We start from the raw sequence: 13,418 nt of genomic DNA, 5'->3' as shown, positions 1-13,418 counted from the left end.
CGCTCTGGACAAAACTACTCTGGAATCTGTGCGATATTCAGAGACAGAATTATCAAAATGTAGACTTTGTAGCAGTTGTGATAATGTTAAAAATATGAAACTTTACATGAATATGCCCAGATGGTATGTACATGTATGTGGAAAAATTGGTACAGAACTGACACTGAGTAACCGACCAAAAGCGCGAAAAACTGTCATTTGTGAACCAAAGCTCTCCAGAAGATGAGGCTTGACGGACACGTGCCTTAATTAATCTGTAATGTAAATATGTAATATTAGCAAGTTTGGGATATTGTGAATGTGTTTTTATGAAAAATAGATTTTCTGGTTAGACACAAAGGGGATTTTTTCTCCCTGGACCATAAACATGATGCATCATGACACACTGTTTCCTTCTCGAATCAGGAGAGAGGGAATACTTGGACCAATCAGTTTCCTAGAGGGTGGGTTTAGTATAATCAGCCTCCCCACCCCCTTGGGAAATACATAAATAGGGACTGTTGAGGGCACAGACAGACACATTCACCCATCAACTGATCGACTGATCGACTGGTGAAGCGCTCTCAGGAAAAACCCATATCCAGACTCCAGAACCTTGAAGCAAAAGGCCCAATCCAAACCGCTGAACCCTTCTCAGCTGGCCTTTAAAATCTTGAAACCTGATTTAACCCCTAACTTCCAAGGAGCACAACCAATCCAACAGCCTGGCCGTGCTGTTTTGCTGCTTCTGCCCAAGAACCCTGGCTAGAACCCAGAGATCCAGACCAGTAGAGCAGAGCTGTAACCCGGATCCAATCAAAGAGGACGCGCAGAGACCTGAGTGCAGAGTCCAGGTGCCCTGAATCCTGTCCGGTGGCGAGCGAATTCTAGTCCAAACCTTTGACCAGATCTTGACGGGCCTATTCCATTCCAAAGCTATAGTTGAGTATTTAGCATAGAACTGTCCATAGCCATCTCTTAGTTTTAAGTAATCCTATCCAACCCATTCCAACATATCCAGAACTGCATTATAGAATCTCTTTTGTCTATCCTGACTCCTTCTCTCATCCATATAATCCTGTGATAATTGTAGTGATAATCATCTTTGCGCTAATATTTTTGCTGAAGAAGTCAAGTGTCGCAGCGGACAAAGATCAGACAGAGGCGCCTCTGGACTGGTGGCTGTACCGTTGGTATCTCGCATCTTCATAGCCTCCCTTAGTGTTAAGAAATCCTTGTTTGTAATCTTCAAAAAGCGCATCTCTCATTTGAAATCTTGACTCTTTTCTGAAAAATCGACCTTGACTAAAACCTCTAACTTTTGAACCGTACATGCTCGGAATGAAATTTAAATGTCGAATTGAAGCTAACATCCTCAGCTTTCAAACGAACTATGAACCACATTCCAACTCCTTATAGTTCTTCTGTAATCGCATTTCTTGCACGCTGAAAAGTTCGCTGCGATTCTGCAATTGGCTCAATTTCATTCCATATAAAATTGCTATTTCTTGCATGCAATCTCTGAATTCAGTTTCCTATCTATTAGTCATTCCAACATCATTGCTAGTCTCTACCTGAACCTATTCAAAGCGACTCACTAGTTTTGAATCACATTTGGCGACTAAAAATCAATTTTTAGCATTTTTCCCATTCATTACAAACCACATTCAAAAGCATTTGACCTGTGTAAAATCATTCCTGTTCTCTAGGCTTGCTGGGGGAATCTGGATTGAACTGCATTGTTTGTATATTCCTGAAACCTGTGGGTCCTCATTCCATCTCTTCATACTGCATATTAGGGGGGAATGAGTAATAACAGAGGGAAAGAGTGATTACATTGTCTTTGATTGAATTCATATCAAGCTTCATTTCTGTGCTATATTAATTTCATTTCATATTGCATTTCATTGAACCCACACAAAGTTTTATTCTCTGCTACATTATCCTTCTCACCCATACTCCTATTGAATAAAGAGATTGTTGGGATATCACCCATTGCTGATCAGTGTATACATATTAATAAGTGTGATATATAGATATTGTTCATATTCAAAAGTGTGATATGTATATTGTTTCATCAAATAAATCTTTTAACTTTGCAAAACAAACCTACTTCTTGGTTCAGTGAGACCCGGGGGGGGGAGGGGAGGATTCAAAGAGAGGGGCGTTTATATACGGGTACATCGTTCAGAAATAAAAACATTTGACATAAAATAAATATATAAATTAAGGGTTTCAGCTGGGCATCTCACGCTAGGCATTGACTTAGTTGGAGTGCTGGGTTGAAACCACTTACAAGCTCATCTCCTTTTTGGAACATGCTTCTCATGCCACTCATCGCCTGACTACTGTAGATGATCTAGTTCCCCATGCATGCTTACCTCTTACTCTCTGTATTTCTTTGTTGGGTGTATTGGTGCGATTTTAGGGACCAAATGTGCAGGTATACTGCTTATTTGGAGTCCTGTATGTACTACTAGTATATCTTCTCTTCTGCACATGTTTGACATATTTCACTACCTCTTGAATATTCAAAATGCAGTTTGAAATTAAGACTATGTACCATACATTAAAACATTTTATTTTTTAAAACATAATACTCTTGAAAAATCATAGATGAAAGTATAATCATTCTATCCATATTTTCTATTTAGGAACAATGATGTCTGAAAAGAAGGCACTGCAAATTAAGGAGGCCTTTAACTTGGCCCAGAAACCTCATCAAAATCATGCAAAGCTGGTGGCTGCACTAAAACAGACTTATAACAAGGTAACACATTCTTGTAAACTTGAGCTGTTTGAGAGCAAGAATACTTTTTTAGGTAAGTATGCATTACACAGTTCTATAGCTACGCTGGGTTTCTTGTGGTTCTTTGTTAAACCTAGCAGTAGAGGGAATACTAGTTTGCTCTTTGTAGCCCTCTAAACCTCCAAGTCATCCTGACGTCTTGCAGAACATGAAGAACTTTGTCCAAAATGAAGCATACACAAACCAAAGTAACTGGCTAAATTATTCACTCATAAATAATGGCCAACTGTTTGAATCTTGTGGTTGATTATCTGAATGGCTCTGGGTCCTGTCCTGTTCAGAATTCAGGCTGCAGGGTGCCACAGCTTACCAGCCCATTAGAAGCTTACCCATGGTGAGGAGCTGGTAAGGAGATGCAACAATAAAACCTGGCGAGGCTGATCAATCGAGGACAGAGGCTGATCAATCGAGGACAGAGGCTGATCAATCGAGGACAGAGGCTGATCAATCGAGGACAGAGGCTGATCAATCAAGGGCAGTCTGCCAACTCGCAATCTGCCCAGCAACTGGGCATAACCTTGTGGAAGTGTGGATTTGGTCCAGATAGTCCCTGGACCCAGCTTTCACCAATACACATACACACACCACCCCTCTTGCTGCCTGCGTCTCCATGGATCAGTCTTCACCGCTTCACCCGTATACCGCCTGCACTAGGAAGACTTCTCTCGTCCTTTGGCTTTCACCATCACCTCTTTGCTGATGACACCCTATTCTTCTTTCCAGCCTTCCTGGAGCAAACCAACTGTCTCGCTATAATCCATCACTGAATGGCTCTCCACTGCCTCATGCTGAACTCTTCAAAAACACAAGTCTTCTTTCACCCGCTTCCAAAGCCATTCCTCCCCTCCCCTCTCCTTCCTGCCTGATCTTGCTCCCTGGTCCAAGGCTGATGACCTTGGGTTCCTCTTTGATAGCTACCTCTGCCGGCAACAATTCATCACTAGCACCCCTTTGCTGATTTGTATTATGCCCCTCAACTTTCATACATTCGTCCATTTCTTACTCCATGTTCTACAAAAACTCTAATTTCTGATGCTTGTGAATCTGCTTAGAATCACAGCTGTGCATGTAGCCCAACATCTAGTGGTAACCGCAGAGTATTGCATCTTGTCTTTCGAGGATCGAAAGGGGACGTCGACATGGGCAAGCCTGTAACACTATCTTTAACGTGACGTGTACCCAAAAGCCCTCGCGCGTAGAGGTACCTCCAGATTTATTTTTTTCTCTCCAACCAGCTAGCTGGGCGCCTTATGCAGAGCTTATTGCAAAATTGTTATCGTTTCTATATTATTCTTCCCCTCTTCAATTACTTCCTAACCACCAAAGACGGTAAAAGAACAGACTTCGACGGCTGGTCCTGCGGTCGGTGCTGGTGCTGCCTTCAGGCTAGCCTATACAGTAGGGAGAGTGGGGTCTGGGGGTTAATATTCTTTTCAAGAATGTCTTTCCTTCTCCCCTTTTGGTTTTGCCATTGCTTTAACACACCTGAGCTATGGACAGGGCACCATTGAAATTTTGCCCTTCCTGTAAGGGAAAATACCCCTGAAAGACAAGCACCAGCGGTGCAATAAGTGTCTCCCCCCTCAATCACGAGGCATCCTGTCGGGACTGTCGGCTCCTGCGTCCTAAGATGATCAAGGAATGTTGAGTGAAACGGTGGGCGGCCTACGCCGTGTCGCAGGCCGAGTAGTGAGGAGGACCTAAGCGACGGCCATGGCTACAATACGGATGCCATTGACCTCACATCGGAGCGCTGGCGCTCCACAACGTCCGTCCCCGGCTCCACCAGGCACGACGATAGCCCTGCTATCGGGAATGTACACCCCGGCGACAGGTACGCACACGAGACCTTTTAGAGACAAACACACTATCCCCGGTACCACCTCGGTGGATCAGTCAAAGTGGCCCAAGGCTTTGGATTCGCAGGCTCGGCAACCGCGTCAGCGGCATGCATTCGGGCATTTTGCAAGTAAGGGTGCCAGCACCAAAACTCACAAGGCCTTCCAGACGACTCCTAAGAGCGCGCCGACGTTTAAAGCTCTGTTTCCATCGAAGCCACGGCGCTACAGTCTAAACACCTTCCGTTAACGCCGAACATCGAGAGTCTGGCTAAGATCATTTCGGCGGACAGCAAACAAGGGACCGTTCTAAAAACACGCCGGAAGACGCATATAAAAATGCCCAGAAGGACGGGAGGGTTATTCTGAGTCCCCAGTCCTTATCTAGGACTCTCCTTGACAAATGTTGACTTTCTAGGCAGTAAAATCCCCAGGAGGAGGCCTTTTCCCCCCCCCTCTGGACCCCTCTGGTTTATCGCCATGGACCAGGGAAAAAGGTTGTATGGACAGGCTGGCTAAATTTGTGGACTTCTCGGAGAGATTCACTCCTAAAAGGCTTAGTGAAGAGGACCTTTATCCTGCAGTGACCAAATTCCCAAAACCATCTTTCCCACTTCTCATGAGGTCTTTGGCCTTACAGATCAAGAAGAGATTCCTCTTGACCCTTATTTACAGGAAGATGATCCCTTTGAGGATCCCACTGATCTGACCCAGGATTGGGGGGATGACCCGCCAGTGGATGACCCGCCTTTGCTGTCCCCTACCCGGACCCTGATGCCATATGTATGGACCCCCCCCGTCCCGACCTCTGCGTCAGGCATCACCTGTAGATGACCAGATGGCGTTTAACGCCATTCTGAAAAAAGCTGCCGAACACTTCCAGATAGCCACGCAAGAGGCGGTGCTGTATTCAGATTTCGTGGAGCACATTTTAAAGGAGAAGCTCCCTGCCAGCCAGGCTATCCGTTTACTTAATTTCATCAAAGGCTTCCTTAACACCTTCACAAACCAGGGCTGTAAACCCACGGTTGGAAAAGCTTTCGCCTGCCCCTTCTGACCCCCCTCTATCAGGGGTCATGCCGCCCGAGATTCTCTTGTGGTCACGACAAGGAAAAGGGCAGGGGTCCCTTGTCCACAGGCGAGGTACCGCCGAGAATGTAAACAATTGTATGCTCTTGGGAAGAGAGTCACTACTGCGGCAGCATATTCCACCCTGATAGCCAACAACATCCCGCTGTTGGCTAGCTATTCTGATTTCCAATGGAACCTGCTGCAGGAGGGCCTACAAGAGGTCCCCGAACCAGTGCGTTCTCGCCTGCTTAAAATCGGAGGGTGAACAAGTAAACCATAATCTCATCATAAACACCTTAGATGCTGCTGAGACAGCAGGAAGGACTTTAGCCCAGGGTACCCTTTTGAAATGTCATGCCTAGTTAAAGAACTCTGGGTTCAAACCGAAGACGCAAGCTTCGTTAATCAACAAACCGGTGGAAGACTCCCTGTTTGGCAAGGCTGTTGATGAGGCACTGGAAACAGGCAAGAAAGAAGACAAGGCTTTGAAAACTTGGAATCAAATCCCTCAAAGACCCTTTCAACAGGGGGGGCCTGAGTGTTTTTTTTCTGCTCCTTTCAAGGGCAGTCCTATTCTTGTTCCCAGTCCTAACCAATATGGCTAGGGTAACAATTGGTCCTCGGGACAAGGGTCTGCCGCCGGTAATCAATATCCACCCAGAGGGCAACGCAGTGGGACGGAAGGGGTCGCAATGCCACCCACCAGAGGCTCCCTGGCCTCGAGTCAGAAATGATTCTCAAATCCGGGTCCCCTCCTATGCCTCCCCGGTCGGGAGACGTACAACATCATTCCTACACTCATGGGAGGGGGATTACCACAGATCAGTGGGGGCTCAAGACCGTCACCCAAGGTTATTGCATAGAGTTCAACCGGCCACCTCGATTCAGACCTTCAAAGTCCAGGCGTCTAACACCAGAACACCTCAGATCCTGCTGCAAGAGGTCTAGATCCTACAGGAAAAGGGCGCAATCAAAGTTGTCCTCGTTCTACAGGTAAATTAGGGTATTTATTCAGTGTACGTACTTGTACCCAAAAAGGATCTGACTATGCGCCCTGTGCTAGACTTGCGCCCAGCGAACAAATTTGTCAAACCCCAAAGGTTTTGTATGGTAACGCTGCAAAAGGTAATTCCCCTACTGACACAGGGGGATTACATGGCAACATTGGACAAGAAAGATGCATACTTTCATATTTCAGTGTTGCCGGCACACAGGAAATACTTAAGGTTCATGATGGAGGACAAACACTATTGGTATTGTCTCAACCCCAACAGTATTTACAAAGGTACTGGCAGTTGCAGCAGCACACCTGCGCAGGCAATCCATTCCAGTTTATACTTCCCTCGACGACTGGCTCATGACAGGGGACTCCTATGGAACATGTCTGTCGAACACTCAAGACGTTCGACCTCTTATTCAGTCTGGGATTCTCCATAAAAGAGAAGAGATCCAGCCTAGACCCCAGCCAAGTCAAGCAGTTTCTGGGGGCTCTAATTCAGACAGAAGACGGCCTCGTTTTCCCCTCCAACGAGAGGGTTCAAAACATGCTGTTTCAGATGTCGGTATGTAGCCAGTTGAGAGGTGACGGTACGCAAGGCCATGCGACTGTTGGGGATGATGGCATCCTGCATTTACTTGGTTCCTCACGCATGCGCCCCATGCAAGAGTGGCTCAACAGCCAGTGGTGTCAGGCCATCGGACAATGGGAGGATCTAGTGGTTGTCTCGGCAGTCCTCATTCTTTCTGTAGCGGTGGTCGAAGGAAAACCTTTTGAAGGGGGAATCCTTCACCACCCCCGCAGTGGAAGCCACTCTCACGACGGACGCAACTCTCACGGGGTGGCGGGGCTCACCTCCTTCAATAGACAGCGCACAGCGTTTGGTCCCCAGTAGTAGCCTCCAACCACATGGACCTATTGGAGCTGCTAGCAGTGTTCAAAACGCTGAAGGCCTTTCAGACTCAGTTGCAGGGAAAGACGGACAGCACCACAGCCATGTACTACCTCAACAAGCAAGGAGACACTCGCTCCCTAGGGCTGTCCGGAACTGTCACAGAACATTTGGAAATGGGCTCTCAAACACAAGATATTCCTGTTGAGGGGAACTCATCTTCTGGCAGCTGTGCTCAGCAGAGACTTCCTACTGCCCTTAGAGTACGAATGGTGACGACACAAAGACGTTTTTGCAGAATGGGGCTTCCCAGAGATCTAATTGTTCACGACTCTCGAGAACTCGCAATGCCCAGATTACTTCTCCAGGTACCCTCAGAACCGATCCAAGGGGAACGGTCTCTGGATAACATGGTCAGGGAAATTTGTTTACGCTTCTCTTTCCCTCCCCCGACTCCCCTACTCCACAAGATGGTGCACAAGATGCACCAGAAACCAGTCACCATGATATTGGTGGCTCTGATGTGGGCATGCCAACCCTGGTTCTCCCATATTATCGTGATGTCTCCCTCTCCTCTGTTGAAACTGCCTTGCCCATATACAACATGCTGTCTCGGGAAAGGGGGAAACACTTCATCCATACCCGCAAACTCTCAACTTAGCGGCCTGGCTCCTGAGATCATAGTTTGGGCATCTCAAATTTCCTCAGAGATGCATGGATATGCTTGGGGAAGCAAGGAAGCCTAACACCAGACGTTGCTACTCCAATAAATGGAAACGATTCGTCATCTGGTGCAATTCCAAGAGCATCAATCCCATTGACTGCTCTCCTACTCGCATTGTATTGTACCTGATTCACCCACTAGTCTTGCCTCTAGTTTTTCATTCCCTGATGGTTCACTTAGCTGCACTCTCAGCCTATACCACGTCCCAACAGAAGGTGTTGTGGTGGAAGATCCCAGTTATTAATGCTTTCCTGTAAGGGGTAAATTAATGAATTCCCCCCCCCCCCCCAATTTCTAACCAGGCTCCTGGATAGGACCTAAATGTGCTATTAATCAGATTTATGGGGTCTCCCTTTGAACCTATGCTCAGTGCAAGTCTCAAAGCACTTACTTGCAAGACCGCCTTCTTACTATCAGTCACTTCAATAAGGAGAGTCGGTGAACTACAGGCCCTTTTAATTGTAGACCCTTTTGTCATGATTCACAGAGCTAAGGCGGTTCTGCGCACTCGCCCTCAGTCTGCGCCCAGAATTTATTTCAAAGTTCCATGTGAACCAGTCAATAGAACTAACAACATTCTTCCAGAACCCCGCTAATGTGGCCGAAAGAAGCCTACACACACTAGATGTGCTCAGGGCAGTCATGTACTATCTGGAAAGAATTAACCACTAAGGAAGACGAACCAGTTTTTCGTTCCATGGCGGCTGGTAGAGAAGGGGATCCTGTCTCTAAATCGGCCATCTCTAGGTGGATTATCACTTGCATCACACTCTGCTACACTCTTGACAAGAGGGATCTGCCCTTCAAGCCTAGCGCACACTCTACTTGAGGCACTGGGGCTTCCATAGCATTAATTGCTAATGTTCCTCTCGAGTCCATTTGCAATGCAGCAATCTGGAGTTCTGTAAACACCTTTACAAAACACTATTGCTTAGAAACTCACTCTGGGTCTGATTCTCGGGTGGGACAAGCAATACCTAGAAATCTTTTCACTACTGTTCCTTCTCACATCCCACCACCAACTCTGGGTACTGCTTGCTAGTCTATGCACTGCATGTGATTCCAAGAAGATTCACAAGCATCAGAAGACATGCATTTCTTAGCGTAATAGCATTTCTGATGATTATATCTGCTTCGATTTACATGCGCCCACCCTTCCTCCCCGCTCGGATGGAAGGAACATAGACATCTTGCTACTTCTCACCCACGTCGACGTCCCCTTTTGATCCTCGAAATACAAGATGCAATACTCTGCGGTTACTACTAGATGTCTGACTATATGCACAGCATGTGAATCTGAGCAGATACAATCATCAGAAATGCTATTACGGTAAGTAATGCATGTCATATACCCCTATGTGCAGCAAACTGGAATACTGCTCCTGCCTGCTCGCTGGCCTTCCCATGTTCTCCTTTCTCCCTCTAGACAAAGTCCTTAACTTCCCTAACCACACTGTATACAACCTACCAATATCCCCCCACTACCAACTACCCCCTACCACCTACACTCAATCTCTTCCCAGAGCGATGGTACCAGTTTAACACATGTTGATAATAGTAGCAGGTTGCCACGGAACTAGGAGTCCCATCCTTGCCACATAGTTTTTATTCAATTGTTGCTAGTTGTTCTCACTGGTACAAGAAAGTTAGGTGGCACATGTGTTGCTACAATATCGGTTTTTGTTTTGGTAGTAGTGCTGTGTGGCTGATTAACATACAAGAATGTGTGTGAGCTGGGCATTTTCACTGGATTTGGGGAATTTATGTAAGTTAACTGACGTACATTCTGCATAAGCTGACTGCCTTATTGCGGCATTTGTTTTTCTTTGTAGACTGAGGACAAATCCATTTTTCATGAAGAATTTGTGCACTTTCTTAAGTATCCATTAGTAATCTACAAGCGTGAGCCAGCAGTTGAACGAGTGATTGATTTTGTAGCTCGGTTTGTCACATCATTTCACCAGCCAGAGAAAGAAGATGGCAATGCAGAAGAAGACGATGATGATGATGAAGATGATGAAAATTCTCCAGTGAATTATTTGTTTAATTTTCTTCTTAAGGTAGGTTTAGTTATGCTCCTATGTAAGATGACCAATGACGACCTGATGCAGAGCATCCCTTGATGTGGCTGAAAATGGTGCCCAACAGCAATAACGTTTTGGGAATTTGGGAATGGTTTAAGAGGATGCAACATTCTCTTCACCAGGCCGCAAACATTAAACAGTATGTTCATCTGCATGCTACTCAGCTTGTGGCACACGCACAAAAGCAAACTCATTCATTTGGGATTATTTGTGAAGCATGGACCAAACCTTTAGGGGTAGCAGTGTGCTATAGTCAAAGGGGGGAAGGATAACCATGAGGAAAGTAGTGCGAGCTATAATTTAGGCATGTACAATTGTGTCAATTTGCCAGATACAAGTTTACTTCAGATTGCCAGTGGTTTCAACTTGGTCCAACGTCTATAGAAATTTGTTAGTCTTTGTTGTGTTGGCTCGGTTGTGCCACAGTCTTGTGGGTGTGTTCACATTGTGGAATTGTGTGCCCTTTCTTTGTTACAATGTAGGCATTTAATAATTGTTCATGGTCTGGCTCCATGTGATGCAAAACAAGACCCATGTAGGCTGTCTTCATAGTGAACATAGCTTTATTAATTTTACAGCACAGTAGTATGAAGCCATCTAACTGAAGTCAGTGAAGCTCAATTATGGTAGGGTTGATTTGGTTAGAGTATTGGTTTATGTTTTGCATTTCTGGTAGAGAAGAGGGGGATTGAGAGAGAGAGGGTAGTGCTATACCCAGTGAAGCAACATGCTTTAATTCACACCTTTTAATGTGGGATAACGGGGCCTAACGCTGGTGGAATTGGTGCCCATTTTCTGGGACCTCCTGATTCGGCATAGTTGCAAAAGGGGTGGTAATTCCATTTCCCTTCATCCTCTAGAGATCGGTATACTGACTATTGGTTGACATAATAATCGCAGTGCTTAGAAGTTGGAGGAACATTGCACGAAGCGCTACATAAAAACTGTTTATTACCTTTCTCGACCACCACAGGGACATGTTTTGATTTTGTTTTCAAATCATTTCATTTTTATTAATGTTCGATTTGTAGCAGAACTTGCAGTGGCTGGAGAGTCCGGTTTCAAAGTCTTGACTATCTTAAAGATTGCGGCCCCTTTGATTGTTATGACAGTAACCCCTAAGCAAGGGTCCTGCTGCCGCCGACCATTTACCACATTGACTCCAAGTTAAGGCTGCATGCATGTTTAAACTTGACATTCTACACATATCAGTAGCCCAATAAGATTCTGAAATGGGAATATTGTACAATTTGAGTTTTCCTTTGCATGTAAAGAGAGGGTCCAAGAGCAGTACACATGAACACTTCGATCACATATGGCAGGATAGCTTCAGTAGGAATGTGTAGGCATCCCCCACACAAACAGAAAAGGTAAATCGGGGAAACCCCAATGCAAGCTTTATAATGTAAAACAGGTGGAGTGGGATCAGTGAAAGGTTAAAGCAAGGGCAGAAGATTCACACACAGAGAACAGATCAGGAACGCGTCTCCGCAGAAGAAGCTTCTCTCATATAAAACAGGTGTAACATAGCCTTCAGTAGTGCGTACGGCACTCCGAATATAGAAATGGTATACCATGGATCTCAGTAGACTGCTTCCCTCGTATAGAGCAGGAACGTTGTGAGTCTGAACAATGCAAGATTAACTCACTTGGAACAGATACATTGTGGGTTACAACAGTATAAGGACCACTTGCATGGAGAAGAAACTGCATGGGATGGAGCAGTACAAGCACCCCCATACTGATGGGGTAAATTAAGGGTCTCGTCCTAGCGGTGCAAGCTACACTCGCATATAACTGGAACATCATCATAGGCCTCTGAAGACCAAATTACTGTCGTAAAGAACATGCTCAGCATGTGCCTCGCCATTTCCTCAGTGTGAAAACGACCCACATAGAACAGGAACAATTAATTGCCTTTGCAGTCCAAGATCCTCAAAGATATTGATGGCGAGTAGTCCAAATATGTACACTAACTCTAGTCAGAAAAGCGTTGCATAATATCAATTCAGTAAACTATAATTGGAAGGAATTCAGCCTTAGAAAAACAGTTTTTATACCAATTCCCAGTCACTCTACAGCTGGCTCACTTCCTAAATATGTTGCAGAAATGGATGGTAATATGATACACGGGGATAAGCCTCTGGAATACACATTTTTGTTATTTCTCTAAGGTCAGGACATTTGATCTCTTCTGCATATATTACAAACACCTGGCCACTTGCACAATAAAGCAAACCTGAATTGTGCTGCATGTTTTGAGGTTCGATAGCAGACTGGGCTTTTGATGTTTAAAGTCCTCATTTCCTGGAATAGTAGTACCTAATGGTATGCCAATGTTGTGATGCAACAGTACAGAGAGGTAAGGGCTAAATGCTAAATTCTATATCTAATCTCATGGTCAAATTTTGGCTGAACAGAGTTAATGATTTTATATTTATATAGCGCTTTTGCCAATGCGCTGTACATGAAACATATTTACAAACAATTATCAACCAACCAAAGTTGGTACATATTTAACAACTTCTGAAGGATGAAAGGCTGAGTTGGCCGATTCGGGATTCGAATCGGTGACCTGCAGATTATGCATAGATTGCAGCAGTGAGCGCTCAACCCTCTGAGCTATCTTACCGGCTAACTTCCTTCAGAGGTTGGTAAATTGTTTATCGACTGAAGTATAATAATTACAGTGCTTAGAAGTTAGAGAAACCATGCATATAGTGCTACATTCAGTTAAATACCTATCTGGATTATCACAACAGCGACAGGTTTTGCTATTTCAATTACAAATGTAACGGTTTCATTTTTGTTTGTTTTTAAAGAGGGCTTGTACTTCCTAGAGAGTCAGGTTTCGAATGGTTTAATTGTAGTCTTGTGATTTGAAAGATAATGTGACCCCTGTGATTGGTGTAATGACAATCACTCACCCTTGAGCAAGGACTCGCTGACCACATTGACTCCAAGTTAAGGTTGAATGGATGTAAACTAGTGTAAAACGTATACAATAGGCAACCAAAATATGAC

General features: G+C 45.0%; 1 protein-coding gene across 2 annotated transcripts in view; it reads left to right on the top strand.

Annotated features, from left to right (window-relative positions):
• NCAPG (non-SMC condensin I complex subunit G) overlaps positions 1–13,418 on the top strand; it is an 859,779-nt gene that overhangs the window by 47,652 nt on the left and 798,709 nt on the right. For both annotated transcript variants that reach the window (XM_069631905.1, XM_069631906.1), the window contains exons 2-3: positions 2,634–2,749; positions 10,143–10,370. In XM_069631905.1, coding sequence (XP_069488006.1) covers positions 2,634–2,749; positions 10,143–10,370 — 344 coding nt within the window. The remainder of the gene's footprint in view (positions 1–2,633; positions 2,750–10,142; positions 10,371–13,418) is intronic.

The sequence above is a fragment of the Ambystoma mexicanum genome, chromosome 6q (assembly GCF_040938575.1).
Source record: "Ambystoma mexicanum isolate Mex_15411 chromosome 6q, UKY_AmexF1_1, whole genome shotgun sequence".
Lineage (NCBI taxonomy): Eukaryota > Metazoa > Chordata > Amphibia > Caudata > Ambystomatidae > Ambystoma > Ambystoma mexicanum.
The sequence above is the reverse complement of the archived record's forward strand: the minus strand, read 5'-3'. Positions and strand labels throughout refer to the sequence as shown.